At 35.0% G+C, this 15313-nt stretch overlaps 1 protein-coding gene across 2 annotated transcripts in view; it reads left to right on the top strand.

The window, feature by feature from the left end:
• CCDC34 (coiled-coil domain containing 34) overlaps positions 1–11943 on the top strand; it is a 48309-nt gene extending 36366 nt beyond the window's left edge. Inside the window, exons 4-6 of one of the 2 annotated variants that reach the window (XM_029206822.1) lie at positions 9101–9259; positions 9819–9960; positions 11384–11934. In XM_029206822.1, the coding sequence (XP_029062655.1) occupies positions 9101–9259; positions 9819–9960; positions 11384–11598 (516 nt within the window). In that variant the 3' untranslated portion in view covers positions 11599–11934. Of the gene's footprint in view, positions 1–9100; positions 9260–9818; positions 9961–11383 lie in introns of both variants that reach the window. The other variant, XM_029206821.1, reaches the window with a different exon arrangement.
• The last annotated feature ends 3370 nt before the right edge of the window (positions 11944–15313 follow it).

The raw sequence follows: 15313 nt of genomic DNA, 5'->3' as shown, positions 1-15313 counted from the left end.
CAAATAAAAAGACAACCCACAGAATGGGAGAAAATATTTGCAAACGAAGCAACTGAAACGGGATTAATCTCCAAAATATACAAATAACTCATGCAGCTCTATATCAAATAAACAACCCAATCAAAAAGTAGGTAGAAGGCAGACTCTGGGAGGGCTCACACCAAGGAGTACTTGCCAGAACTTCTGCTTCCAGTGTCCTTGTCCCCACGGTGAGCCACAGCCACACCATGCCTCTGCAGGAGACCCTTCAACACTAGCAGGTATTGTAAGATTCAGGCTGCTAATGTTGGCATATGCGCATTTAGCCTTAAAGAGATTAAGTTGAGAAGCAAGAAGAACTACAATCCTGCAGCCTGTGGAACAAAAACCACATTCACAGAAACAAAGACAAGATGAAAAGGCAGAGGGCTATGTACCAGATGAAGGAACAAGATAAAACCTCAGAAAAACAACTAAATGAAGTGGAGATAGGCAACCTTCCAGAAGAAGAATTCAGGATAATAATAGTGAAGATGATCCAGGACCTCGGAAAAAGAATGGAGGCAAAGATCGAGAAGATGCAAGAAATGTTTAACAAAGACCTAAAAGAATTACAGAACAAACAAACAGAGATGAACAATACAATAACGGAAATGAAAACTACACTAGAAGGAATCAATAGCAGAATAACTGAGGCAGAAGAACGGACAAGTGACCTAGAAGACAAAATGGTGGAATTCACTGCTGTGGAGCAGAATAAAGAAAAAAGAATGAAAAGAAATGAAGACAGCCTAAGAGACCTCTGGGACAACATTAAACGCAGCAACATGCACATAATAGGGGTCCCAGAAGAAGTGAGAAAGGACCAGAGAAACTATTTGAGGAGATTATATTCGAAAACTTCCCTAACATGGGAAAGGAAATAGCCACCCAAGTCCAGGAAGCACAGTGAGTCCCATACAGGATAAACCCAAGGAGAAACACACCAAGACATATAGTAATCAAATTGGCCAAAATTAAAGACAAAGAAAAATTATTGAAAGCAGCAAGGGAAAAATGACAAATAACATACAAGGGAACTCCCATGAGGTTAACAGCTGATTTCTCAGGAGAAACTCTACAAGCCAGAAGGGAGTAGCATGATATACTTAAAGTGATGAAAGGGAAGAACCTACAACTAAGATTACTCTACCTGGCAAGGATCTCATTCAGATTCGATGGAGAAATCAAAAGCTTTACAGACAAGCAAAAGCTAAGAGAATCCAGCACCACCAAACCAGCTCTACAACAAATGCTAAAGGAAATTCTCTAAGTGGGAAACACAAGAGAAGAAAAGGACCTACAAAAACAAACCCAAAACAATATAAGAAAATGGTCATGGAACATACCTATCAATAATTACCTTAATCGTGAATGGATTAAGTGCTCCAAGCAAAAGACACAGGCTTGCCAAATGGATACAAAACCAAGACCCATATATATGCTGTCTAAAAGAGACCCACTTCAGACCTAGGGACACATATAGACTGAAAGTGAGGGGTTGGAAAAAGATATTCCATGCAAATGGAAATCAAAAGAAAGCTGGAATAGCAGTACTCATATCGATAAAATATACTTTAAAATAAAGAATCTTACAAGAGACAACAAAGGACACTACATAATGATCAAGGGATCAACCCAAGAAGAAGATATAACAGTTATAAATATATATGCACAAAACATAGGAGCACCTCAATACATAAGGCAACTGCTAACTGCTATAAAAAAGGAAATCGACAGTAACACAATAATAGTGGGGAACTTTAACACCTAACTTACACCAATGGACAGATCATCCAAAATGAAAATAAAGAAACAGAAGCTTTAAATGACACAATTGACCAGATAGATTTAGTTGATATTTATAGGACATTCCATCCAAAAACAGCAGATTACACTTTCTTCTCAAGTACGCATGGAACATTCTCCAGGATAGATCACATCTTGGGTCACAAATCAAGCCTCAGTAAATTTAAGAAAATTGAAACCATATCAAGCATCTTTTCTGACCACAATACTATGAGATTAGAAATGAATCACGGGGAAAACACGTAAAAAACACAAACACATGGAGGCTAAACAATACGTTACTAAATAACCAAGAGATCACTGAAGAAATGAAACAGGAAATAAAAAAATACCTAGAGACAAATGACAATGAAAACACGATGATCCAAAACCTATGGGATGCAGCAAAGGCAGTTCTAAGAGGGAAGTTTATAGCTCTACAAGCCTACCTCAAGAACAAGAAAAATCTCAAACAATATAACCTTACACCTAAAGGAACTAGAGAAAGAACAAACAAAATGCAAAGTGAGCAGAATGAAAGATATCATAAAGATCAGAGCAGAAATAAATGAAATAGAAACAAAGAAAACAATAGCAAAGATCAATAAAACTAAAAGCTGGTTCTTTGAGAAGATAAACAAAATTGATAAACCATTAGCCAGACTTGTCAAGAAAAAGAGGGAGAGGACTCAAATCAATAAAATTAGAAATGAAAAAGGAGAAGTTACAACAGACACTGCAGAAAAACAAAGCATCCTAAGAGACTACTACAAGCAACTCTATGCCAATAAAATGGACAACCTGGAAGAAATGGACAAATTCTTAGAAAGGTATAACCTTCCAAGACTGAACCAGGAAGTAATAGAAAATATGAACAGACCAATCACAAGTATTGAAATTGAAATGGTGATTAAAAACCTTCCAACAAACAAAAGTCCAGGACCAGATGGCTTCCCAGTTGAATTCTTTGAAACATTTAGAGAAGAGCTAACACCCATCCTTCTCAAACTCTTCCAAAAATTTCAGAGGAAGGAACACTCCCAAACTCATTCTATGAGGCCATCATCACCCTGATACCAAAACCAGATAAAGATACTACAAAAAAGAAAGTTATAGACCAATATCACTGATGAATATAGATGCAAAAATCTTAAACAACAAACCAGCAAACAGAATCCAAGAACACATTAAAAGGATCATACATCATGATCAAGTGGGATTTATCCCAGGGATGCAGGGATTCTTCAATGTACACATATCAATCAATGTGATACAGCATATTAACAAATTGAAGAATAAAAACCATATGATCATCTCAATAGATGCAGAAAAAGCTTTTGACAAAATTCAACATCTATTTATGATAAAAAGTCTCCAGAAAGTGGGCATAGAGGGAACCTACCTCAACATAATAAAGGCCATATACGACAAACCCACAGCAAACATCATTCTCAATGGTGAAAAATTGAAAGAATTTCCTCTAAGATCAGGAACAATACAAGGATGTCCACTCTCACCACTGTTATTCAACATAGTTTTGGAAGTCCTAGCCACGGCAATCAGAGAAGAAAATGAAATAAAAAGAATACAAATTGGAAGTGTAGAAGTAAAACTGGCACTGTTTGCAGATGACATGATACTATACATAGAGAATCCTAAAGATGCCACCAGAAAACTACTAGAGCTAATCAATGAATTTGGTAAAGTTGCAGGATACAAAATTAATGCACAGGAATCTCTTGCATTCCTATACACTAATGATGAAAAATCTGAAAGAGAGATTAAGCAAACACTCCCATTTACCACTGCAACAAAAAAATAAAATACCTAGGAATAAACCTACCTAGGGAGACAAAAGACCTGTATGCAGAAAAGTATAAGACACTGATGAAAGAAATTAAAGATGATACCAACAGATGGAGAAATATACCATGCTCTTGGATTGGAAGAATCAACATTGTGAAAATGACTATACTACCCAAAGCAATCTACAGATTCAATGCAATCCCTATCAAATTACCAATGGCATTTTGTACGGAACTAGAACAAAAATCTTAAAATTTGTATGGAGACACAAAAGACACCGAATAGCCAAAGCAGTTTTGAGGGAAAAAAACAGAGCTGAAGGAATCAGACTCCCTGACTTCAGACTATACTACAAAGGTACAGTAATGAAGACAATATGGTACTGGCACAAAAACAGAAACATAGATCAATGGAACAAGATAGAAAGCCCAGAGATAAACCCATGCACCTGTGGTCAACTAATCTATGACAAAGGAGGCAAGGATATACAATGGAGAAAAGACAGTCTCTTCAATAAGTGGTGCTGTGAAAACTGGACAGCTACATGTAAAAGAGTGAAATTAGAACACTCCCTAACACCAAACACAAAAATAAACTCAAAATGGATTAGTGACCTAAATGTAAGACTGGACACTATAACACTTAGAGGAAAATGTAGGAAGAACACTCTTTGACATAAATCACAGCAAGATCTTTTTTGATCCACCTCCTAGAGTAATGGAAATAAACACAAAAATAAACAAATGGGACCTAATGAAACTTCAAAGCTTTTGCACAGCAAAGGAAACCATAAACAAGAAGAAAAGACAACCCTCAGAATGGGAGAAAATATTTGCAAACGAATCAACGGACAAAGGATCAATCTCCAAAATATATAAACAGCTCATGCAGCTCAATATTAAACAAACAACCCAGTCCAAAAATGGGCAGAAGACCTAAATAGACATTTCTCCAAAGAAGGCATACAGATGGTCAAGAAGCACATGAAAAGCTGCTCAACATCACTAATTATTAGAGAAATTCAAATCAAAACTACAATGAGGTATCACCTCACAGTGGTTAGAATGGGCATCATCAAAATGTCTACAGACAAGAAATGCTGGAGAGGGTGTGGAGAAAAGGAAACCGTCTTGCACTGTTGGTGGGAATGTAAATTGATACAGCCACTGTAGAGAACATTATGGAGGTTCCTTAAAAAACTAAAAATAGAATTACCATATGATCCAGCAATCCCACTACTGGGCATATACCCAGAGAAAACCATAATTCAAAAAGACACATGCACCCCAATGTTCTTTACAGCACTATTTACAATAGCCAGGTCATGGAAGCAACCTAAATGCCCATCAACAGACAAATGGATAAAGAAGATGTGGTACATAAATACAATGGAATATTACTGAGCCATAAAAAGGAATGAAATTGGGTCATTTGTTGAGACATGGATGGATCTAGAGACTGTCATACAGAGTGAAGTAAGTCAGAAAGACAGAAACAAATATCGTATATTAACGCATGTATGTGGAACCTAGAAAAATGGTATAGATGAACTGGTTTGCAGGGCAGAAGTGGAGACACAGATGTAGAGAATAAACTTATGGACACCAAGGGTGTAAAGCCGCGGGGGTGTGGGTATGGTGGTATGATGAATTGGACGATTGGGATTGCAATGTATATGCTGATGTGTATAAAATTGATGACTAATAAGAACCTACTGTATAAAAAAGTAAATAAAATAAAATTTTTTGAAAACGTAGGCAGATCTAAGTAAACATTTCTCCCAAGAAGACATACAGATGGCCAAAAAGCACATGGAAAGATGCTCAACAAAACCAATTACCATAGAAAGGCAAATCAAAACTACAATGAGGTATCACCTAACACTGGTCAGAATGGCCATCATCAAAAAGTCTACAAAGCATAAATGCTGGAGAGGGTGTGGATAAAAGGGAACTCTCCTACACTGTTGGTGAGAATGTAAATTGGTAAAACCAGTATGGAGAACATTTTAGAGGTTCCTTGAAAAACTAGAACTACCATATGATTCAGCAATCCCACTCCTAGGCATATATTTGGAGGAAACCATAATTCAGAAAGACAGGTGTACCTCAGTGTTCATTGCAGCACTGTTTACAGTAGACAAGACATGGAAGCAATCTAGTGTCCATTGACAGAGGAATAAAGAAGAGTTGGTACATACTTACAATGGAATATTACTCAGTCATAAAAAAGAACAAAATGCCATTTGCAGCAACATGGATGGACCAAGAGATTATCATACTTAGGGAAGTAAGTCAGAGAAAGAGAAATATCATATGATGTCATTCATATGTGGTATCAAATTTTTAAAAAATGATACAAATGAACTTATTTACAAAAGCAGAAACAGACTTACACATATTGAAAACAAAGTTATGGTTACCAAAGGTGAAACATGGGGGGGTGGGGTGATAAATCAGGAGCCTCGTGATTAACATACGCACACTACTGTGTACAACAAGGACCTACTGTATAGCACAGGGAACTCTCTATTCAATATTCTGTGATAACCTATATGAGAAAAGAATCTGAAAAGTAATGAATGTGTCTGTGTATAACTGAATCACTTTGCTGTACACCTGAAACTAAACACAACATTGTAAACCACCTATACTCCAATTTAAAAAAAAGAAAAGAAAGTTACATTGAGGATTAGGGCTTCAATATATGAATTTTGATGGGACAGAATTCAATCCATAGCACTACTGACCATTTCTACATCTCTTGTTTTTTGTTTGTTTAGTTTAGTGTTTAAGTTTTTCCCATTTTGTGTGTCTTAATAGTAAGTTGTAAGAATTCTTATATTCCTTTAAGTCCTGTAACATGTATTATAAATATTTCCTCCTTTTAATTTTTTTATATGTTTAAAGAGCAGAAATTTTAAATTTTGGTTAAGTTCCATATTTCTGTTTTTTCTTTTATAGTCTGTGGGTTTTGTGTTCTATTAAAGAAACGTTTGCCTATGCCACGGTTATAAAATATTCTCCATTGTTTTCTTCTAGAAGTTTTATAACTTCAGCTTTTACCTATTTGCATTTTGAGTTAATTTTAATGTTGGCATGTGATAAGGGTCAAGGTTCATTTTTTTGGAATATGGACATACAGTTGTTCCAACACTGTGTTGAAAGATAATATTTTCCCTACTCAGTTACCCTGACATTTTTATTTCAAATCTATTGGCCAAATACGTCTGGGTCTATTTCTGGACTGTATTCTGTTCAATTGATCCATATCCTATGCCAGTACTACACTATCTGCTTACTATAGCTTTATATAGTAATTCTTGAGTTTAAAATTTTTCTAATCAAATAGTGTAAGTCTTCCATCGTTTTTCTTCTATTTCAGAATTGTTTTAGCTGCTCTGCACCCTTTCCGTTTAGAATTAGCTTATCAATTTCCCTAATCATGCTTGCTTGAATAGTGCCTGATACTATTGGGATTGCATTAAATGTATAGATCATTCAGGAGAAAATTGCTATCTTAATAATATCAAATTATAAATCTATAAACATGATTTTTTTCTATTTATTTAAGCCATATTTATCTGTTTTTTTCTTCTTTTTTTTTGTTTTCAATGTACAGGGGTATTATACGTCTTTTTAAAATGTATCCCTAAGTATTTCATGTTTTTGATGAGAGCAGTTATCTTGACTTATTCCTAATATTATCTTGTAATTTTCATATTTGGTTTGGACTTTAGAGAAATAGTGGGCTCCTAAAATGAGCTTGGAAGTGTTCCCTTTTTCTGTTTTTTAAAACAATTTGTGTAGTAATTGGTACTGTTGCTTCCTTAGACGTGTGATAGACTCTACCAGTGAAGCAACTGGAGGCTAGAGTTTTCTTTGTGGGAAAGTTTTAAATTCTGAATTGTTTTTACAAGTAGAGGCTCATTCAGTTACTCTGTTTCTTCTTGAATCGGTTTTGGAAAGTGATGTATTTTTAAGGAATTTTGACATCTTATTTAAATTGAGTTTATTGGCAAAAAATTGTTTTCAGCGTTCTCTCATATGTATATAAGAGATATGTAGTGATCTGTCATTTACCATCTGTGCGACCTTGGGCAGATTACTTAACTTCTTTGTGGAATTTAACCCAATAGTTAAATTCCAGCATTATTTCAATGGATATTGAGTTCTCAGCAAGAAAGGATTTCCTTTTGCAGCTATTGGCAGACCAACAATAAGGAAATATAGCAACTTGGGGAATGACAGGGGCTTTAATTTTTTTATTCTTTGGCCTCTCCTCGAGGCTTGTGGGATCTTAGTTCCCTGAGGAGGGATTGAACCTGTGCCCTCAGCAGTTAAAGCACAAAGTCCTAACCATTGGACCACCAGGGAATTCCCGTGCTTTGATTTTTAAGACCCGCCTTTCCTGCACAGCACTGGACATATGTTGTATGTAACTGATGTTCGTTACTTGGGTCTTATTTGAATTGCTTGTATTAAAGTATTCTACAAGATGCTTTTAAGGGAAGAATTTCTTGGCTCATATTTCTTTGCTCAATGAAGGGTGATGTATGTGGCATTTGTATTGCATATACTTCGTGTTTGCAGATTATTTTCTAAACCTTTGATTAAGAGAGCTAGCCATGTCATTGGTTATTTAGAATTTAGCTGTGTTGGTAGATTATCTTTTGAGTGAGAAAAGGAAGAAACATTGACTTATAGTCTGTGTCAAGTTTTTTCTTCAAGGGGCTAGATAAAATTTTAGGCTTTGTGGACCATGCAATCTCTGTTGCAACTATTTAACTTTGCTGTTGTGGTGCAAAAGCAGCATAGGCAATAAATGTGTAAATAAATGTGTGGCCACATTTCAGTAAAACTTTGTTTACAAATACAGGTGGTTGATGGACCATATTTGGCCTGCAGGCCATAGTTTGCCAATCCTTGGTCTGTGTAAGGCTTATAAGAATTACATAGCCAGAGATTTGTCTGTATGTGCCCTTATAGCAGTACTTAATGGGCCAAAATTTGTGCTCTGTAACTCTTTGATGGTGAAAATTTATCCAAGTATTTGTATTGGCAAATTGTCTGGGGAATGTGTACACATGTGGCTCCTATTTTAGAGTGGGGGTAAACATCCATCAAAAAAAACCCACTAAGATTCAGGACAGTCTAATAGGTCATAATTTCTGTCCACTAATTTACTCAGCAAATCTTTATAGAACACCTACTATTTACTTAACACTGTTCCAGGCTCTGAGTGTACTTTGTCAAACAAGACCTTTGTTATGGCCATCATGAAACGTATACTCAAGCTGGTAGACTAAAATTGATCAGGTAAGTGCAGGTATGTTATATATTTTCATAAGCCACACTGTGTCAACCACTATTTTACCACCTATTTTAAGAAATAACTGAAGTTTAGAGAATTGCTGCATATAACACTTCTCCCTTGTATGAGGATGATTACAGATATTCCAATTAAAATTCCTTCATTTTTATTTAAGAAAAGAAAAGAAAGGGAACAAAAAATTAATAAAGAAAGGGAGGAAAAAGCAGCAAAGGAGCTGGAGAAAGAACATTTACAAGAAAAGGCAAAAGAAAAATATGAAGAATGGTTAAAGAAAAAAAATGCTGAAGAATGTGAGAAGAAGAAGAAAGAAAAGGTATTTTCACTAAAGTGATCAGTTAGAATACATGACTTTCGTGTTTACATGTGCCAGCTATATTGTATAAAGAGTTTCTAATAGAAAATTGGCACTATCTTATCATAATATAAATACATGTAGCTACCCCTACTTGTTATACTATAATTAAGCTTCAGAAATGAATATGCATTTGTGGTTTTCTTAGGTTGAGAAGTATTAATAAGCCTATTGATATTTCTGCAGTCACGTTCAAACTTTTTATTGTTGTTTATGCTTTTAAATATTATTCAATGCACTTTTATGGAAAGTTTTATTACATTATTATAAATTACTATTCTATTTTAAAACAGCAAATTGCTTTTTTCTTCTTAGGTTTAATGTCATTATTTAGAGGCAGCCACCTTCATATCACATCCCTGATCATGTTAAATTTTGCTCTCTATAGAATTATGATTCAGTATTTCTGATCAGAAAGCCATTGGGATGGGGAGCTACTGGGGAAAAGAGTCAGTAGAATTTGAATAGAATTTTTAGTTACAGAATATCCCTGGAGATTCTTTGGTCTTGTCATTTTAAGGAAAAAGAAAAACAACGGCAGGCTGAATTACAGGAAAAAAAGGAAATAGCAGAAAAAAAGTTTAAGGAATGGTTGGAAAATGCAAAACATAAACCTCGTCCAGCTGCAAAGAGCTATGGTTATGCCAATGGAAAACTCACAGGTTGGTTTTTATGTTATGTGGGTTACATAAATATGGCTTGCAGGAGTGAATATTATATATTATGTTTCCTTTTGACAGAAATAGAAATGTGTAAAAATCTTTTTTCTTTCAAATTACTATTTTCTGGAAGATTATAACATACTGTATTCCTGTGGAGATACTACAAATTTGTTGTCATTCTCTAAAACCAGATACATTTTAAAGGCAATAGTGGTAAAACTGCAAGGTAATGATTTCTAAGGTTAAGAAACAAGTAAAATTTTCTTACATTCCTTGGATTTTAAAGCCTTAATCAGGATATATTGAAGGGGTCATTTTCTTCCCCTTTTCTAACCCTCTCTGAGGCAGAGCTTCCAGTGTCTTTGGCACATTCTTTTTGCAGGGTGGAATACTAGACAGCACATGAACCAGACACAGACCTGGTTGGCCTTTAGGCTTGGTCTGATTATAAATGGCAATGCATGTTTTTCTTTGTACTTCATGTTGGAAGCTCATGCCTTGCTGACAGCTGCCTTCACTTGTTTAAGTGATTTATTATTAAAAATACTCCCATTCTGTTTTGTTCACACAATAGGACATATTCCAGACTTTGTTTTGACCACCGTGGTGAAGTGTGTGTTGACATATCTATGCAGTCAAAGTGGGTTGCCAATGTCTGAATGACACATTCCTGCTGTCAGGATTTAGGCCTCTCCTGCATGTCACAGAGGTCATCCATTACAGCTACCGAGCAGGGTCTGCTCTGTTTTTTTGTTCTCGTTTGAAATAAGAGTAATAAGCAGTGGTTTTAACCAAATGATTGGATAGTAAAGTTAAAACTTAGGTGGAATATACATATTGACTAGAACTTAATTGGTGAAATAATGGATTATTTTATTTTTTGCATTTAAATAAGTTTTATTCTAATAAATATATTTGCAAATGCTCTACTGCTCTTAATTATCAAAATTACAGTGATATTATGAAATCTGATTAAGTGACAGTGATTTAGAATTTAAGTGGTTCTAAACAAGAATCTTGATTCACTTTAGCTACATATGCAACATATATTTTTTCTGCAAACTTTAGTGTCCGACTAGGGGAAACATGTACACAATCAGCGGTTTCCCTGACTGAGTTAAAATGAAGATTTTGTTCAATTTAAGGGTTCTAAAATTAATTTCTTAGGAGAACTTTTATGAGTTTCTATATATATAGATTTGAACATTAATGTTCTTTGAATGCTTAGATTTATATTTTAATTTTTACTTCAACACTTACTGTGTTTGAAAATATTTGAGAGTTCAAGTTTTAAATGAGTCAAATTGGTTTATCAATGATATTTTTGCCCTTTTAACATTTTTCTATGAATTTTAAAATATGTAGTTTCTTTGATCTCAAAAAGTTTTCTTCTTGTTTTGTTCTGATTTTTTCATAATTTTAGGTTTTTACAGTGGAAATTCTTATCCAGAGCCAGCCTTTTATAACCCAATTCCATGGAAACCAGTTCCTGTGCCTCCTCCCAAAGGAGCAAAGGATCTATCAGGAAAGAAGACTAAAAGGCCTGTGATAAGCCAGCCAAACAGGTCATCCTCTCTGGTAATGCATAAATCCAGAAGCAATCTTTGCCTTGGAACTCTGTGCAGAATACAAAGATAGTAGATGTGGGAAATTACATGCTTTTACCTGGAGCTATTTAATTTTAAGATCAGAAATTGTTTTTTTACTGCTCAATTAGTTGCTCAACATTTGATGTATTATTGATAAGTTCAAATTCTTGCATTTGTATACAGAGTCCTTAGAGTTAATTGAGGAAGATATTTTATACATTTTCATTTTTATAAATGCTTCAAGGTTGATCTTGGCTTCAAGGTTGATCTTGGCATATTGTTTTGCAGGATAAGTGACTGAATCTAACAATTGTGTTTGTATTTAACTTGTATTAAAACTACCCTCTAATACCAGTAAAAGCAACAATTTTTCATGTGTTCTTTCAATATGTTGTGTGTTTATGAACAATGTAAGATTAAGTCGTTCAAACAAGCATTTCTAAACTGCATGCTCAAGATGATTCTTAGAAGAATCTAAATGGGTTAGAATCCCAGAGTAATCAAAAACAGTCTTTGTTGATGGCTTTTGGTATATTTTTCCCTGTGTAAATATTTGTAAATCGCTAACTGAAGTCATGTTTGGTAACAGAGAAATGAAGTTTGGGTTTTGAAAGGAAAATTTTAAAACACTGCTTTGGACTCAGTCTTAGATTGGTATGTAGTAATCTTGAGACACTAATATTTTGCTATACTTTGTACAAATAGTTATAATTAGTTACGTTGTTAATTTTAAAATTAGAAATATCAATGCATTATTTTTTAATGTTAAATGTTGAGTAATATTTTACTGAAGTTGAAATGAGTAATATTTCACTGAAGTTGAAATCAAAAATCTTAATAAATACACGTTAAGGATAGTATATCAACGGATTACTAAAGTAGCACTCAACGCTTTTTATTAAGTTTTAAAAGTCTATCTTTTCTTAGTGGGCTATCAAGAAATGAAAATCTGTTGGGGCAATATAAAGTTCAGTAAATTCATTTAAAAATGATTCCTATTTAGACTGTATTTCATGCTTCTGCTAGGTTAGTCAGTTGTCAAGTTTCTAGTGATTAACCTGCAATGGTGTTGATCAACTGCAGGAAACAGCAATGGGATCTTTGAAGAATATTCATATTGTCAGAAATCTAGAAAAATTCTTTTTTTTTTTTTTCCTGCTCATGGGGGTCTGTGAGCCCCATAAGGACTGAGCACTCAATCCAGGCATCTTCATTTGGTTTTATTTTATTTTTTCACTTCTAAGCAGAGAACAGTTTGGGAGGAGTCAGAGTTTGTTGGGTCAAAATATTGGTGAGATTTTGTGGCCTGACCATCCTTCTTGGAACCTGTTAGATGCGGTGAAACTTAACAGGTGATTATTCTACATGAGCAAATTCTCCTATGTAGAGAGAATGTAGAATTTGCCAGGGTAGCAATAAACTTGTGTGTAAAAAACAGCATATATAGGCTTGTGTTCCTGGGCGTTTTAGATATAGTTGTTATATCTAAAAAATCTTCAGTTTTACACAGATTAAGTCATTTAGGCAACTTTTAGCTGTAACCATAATCCTAATAAAACTTTTCATTCAATCAGTAATTAATTAGTTTGACCAATGTTAGTTGAACATTTGCTCTGTGAGAAATGTTTTGCATATTGATTTAGGAATTTGAATGATATATTTCTTTAATTCAGTAAACATTTACAGCCTAGCCAGGAAAACATAGAATAAATGCTGTAATACATTATACTTAAAATCATGCTCAGAGTTCATCTGAGAACATAGATAAGAGATAGCTCAGCCTGAGAAGGGATTAAGAAAGGTTACAAAGAGGAGATGTTTGAGTTGGTGAAAGATAAGCAGGAATTTTCTAGATGGTTATGAGGCTGACCTTAACCATCATGAACATGTGGTGAGAAGTAGCTGGGAGAGAAGCAGGGGTCGGAGTAAAAAGGTTCTGTATACTGCAGAATTTGGACTTGATCCTGTGGGCTTGTGATACCCTGTTTTACTACCCCAATGGTGCATTTTTTAAAAGATTTTGACCACCAAACATTTATTACTAAAATTCCATTTTTGTTCATCAAAGACTTCTTCAAACCAATCAATACACCTGTTACTAGATTAGTGTTTTTAAGCTGAATCAATTTTTCTTAAAGTCAAGATACTTGGTATTCTAGGCATTGTAAACTATATTAACTGTTTGAAATTTCTATTGAGGTTTTTAAAATATCTCATTGACTCTACTGCTACTTGATTGGAACTGCTCTAAAATATCTAGGCAACCTATAATGTCAACAAATTCATGATCTGAAAGAAAGAACACAGGTATTATAGACCTAGTTTTACATCTACTTATCTGGAAGGTGCCTCATTTTTTTCAATGTTCAATACCTTATCTAATTTAGAAACTTATTGTGGGGATGTAAAATAATACATGGAAGTACCAAAAAATGCAAGTTTGTTTCTTTTTTGTATGATGATAATTCTGATAAGATGTACCAATATTCTTTCTTTAGTGATAATTGATTTACATAGTAACTGACTTTGTTTAACATACCAATCTTGACTAGTGATATATCAAAATTAACTTGTCAGTACTTGGAGTGGATCTTCATTTACCCCTGTGCTAAGGGCAAAAAGTGAATACTGTTGTTTTCATTTTCTTCAAATTGAATCAATGTTTACTGAATACCTACTATGTGCGAGTGAGTATTCTAGATGCTGGAGATTCATCTGTGAATAAGAGAGGGTCCCTGCTGCCCACATGGGATCTTACATGACAGTGATAGGAAACAGATACTAAACATATAAACAATTTATGTGGCTCTAGGTGCTATAAAGAAAATAAAACAGGGCACTACTGGGATAAATAGTGACTGGGTGGAGGAGTGGGTCCACTCTTTTAGGTGGATGGGCATCTCTGAAGTGGTAACATGCTGCTGAGCTAGCCATGCCTTGCTAAAATCTGCAGAAAGAAATATCCAGTCAAAGGAAACAGCCAGTGCACAGGCCCCAATGCAGAAATGAATCTGATGTGCTTGAAGAAAGGTTGGTGTGGCTGGAGTGGAGAAAGCAATGGGGAAAATAGTAGGAGTGAAGGTTGGAGAGTCAGGCAGGGCCAGATCATATATAATCCTGAGTTCAGTAGTTCAGATTTTATCATAATTGTATTGGGAAGCCCTTGAAAGTTTTTAAGCAGGGAATTGATGTGATCTGTTTTATACTTTGAGATTGCTCTGGCTGTGTGAGGAAACTGGCTTGCTGGGGACCAAGAATCAAAGCAGGGAGACTCATTGGGAGGATTTGCAGTATCCAGGAAAGAAATTGTGATAGTCTGTATTAACGTGGCAGCAGCGACATGATAAGAAGTAGAGGTGGATTTGGGATGTATTTTGGAGGTGAGGCAAACAGGACTGCTAACATTTGGGTGTCTGGTTGAGGGAAGGAGGAAAACTCAGATATGACTTCTAGTTTTTAGGCCTGATCCACTGGGTGAATGATGATAACTATCACAGAATTAGAAAGTGATAGGAGCAGACGTATAGGCTGAGAATGGAAAGAGGGGAGTCCTTCAGAATTCTGTCCTAGGTCTGTTAGATTCGTGGTACAACTTAATATCCTGGTAGAAATGTCAGTTAGATACTTGTCTGATGCTCAGGGGAGAGCCAGGATTGGAGATACAAATTTAAGCAACATCAGTATGTAGGTGGTATTTAAAAGCATGGGACTGGATCAGGTTACCTAGGAAGAGTTTAGATAGTAAAAAGAGGGCTGAGTATTCA

This window comes from Monodon monoceros, unplaced genomic scaffold (assembly GCF_005190385.1).
Source record: "Monodon monoceros isolate NGI ecotype Baffin Bay Population unplaced genomic scaffold, NGI_Narwhal_1 Super_Scaffold_7, whole genome shotgun sequence".
NCBI lineage: Eukaryota > Metazoa > Chordata > Mammalia > Artiodactyla > Monodontidae > Monodon > Monodon monoceros.
The sequence above is the reverse complement of the archived record's forward strand: the minus strand, read 5'-3'. Positions and strand labels throughout refer to the sequence as shown.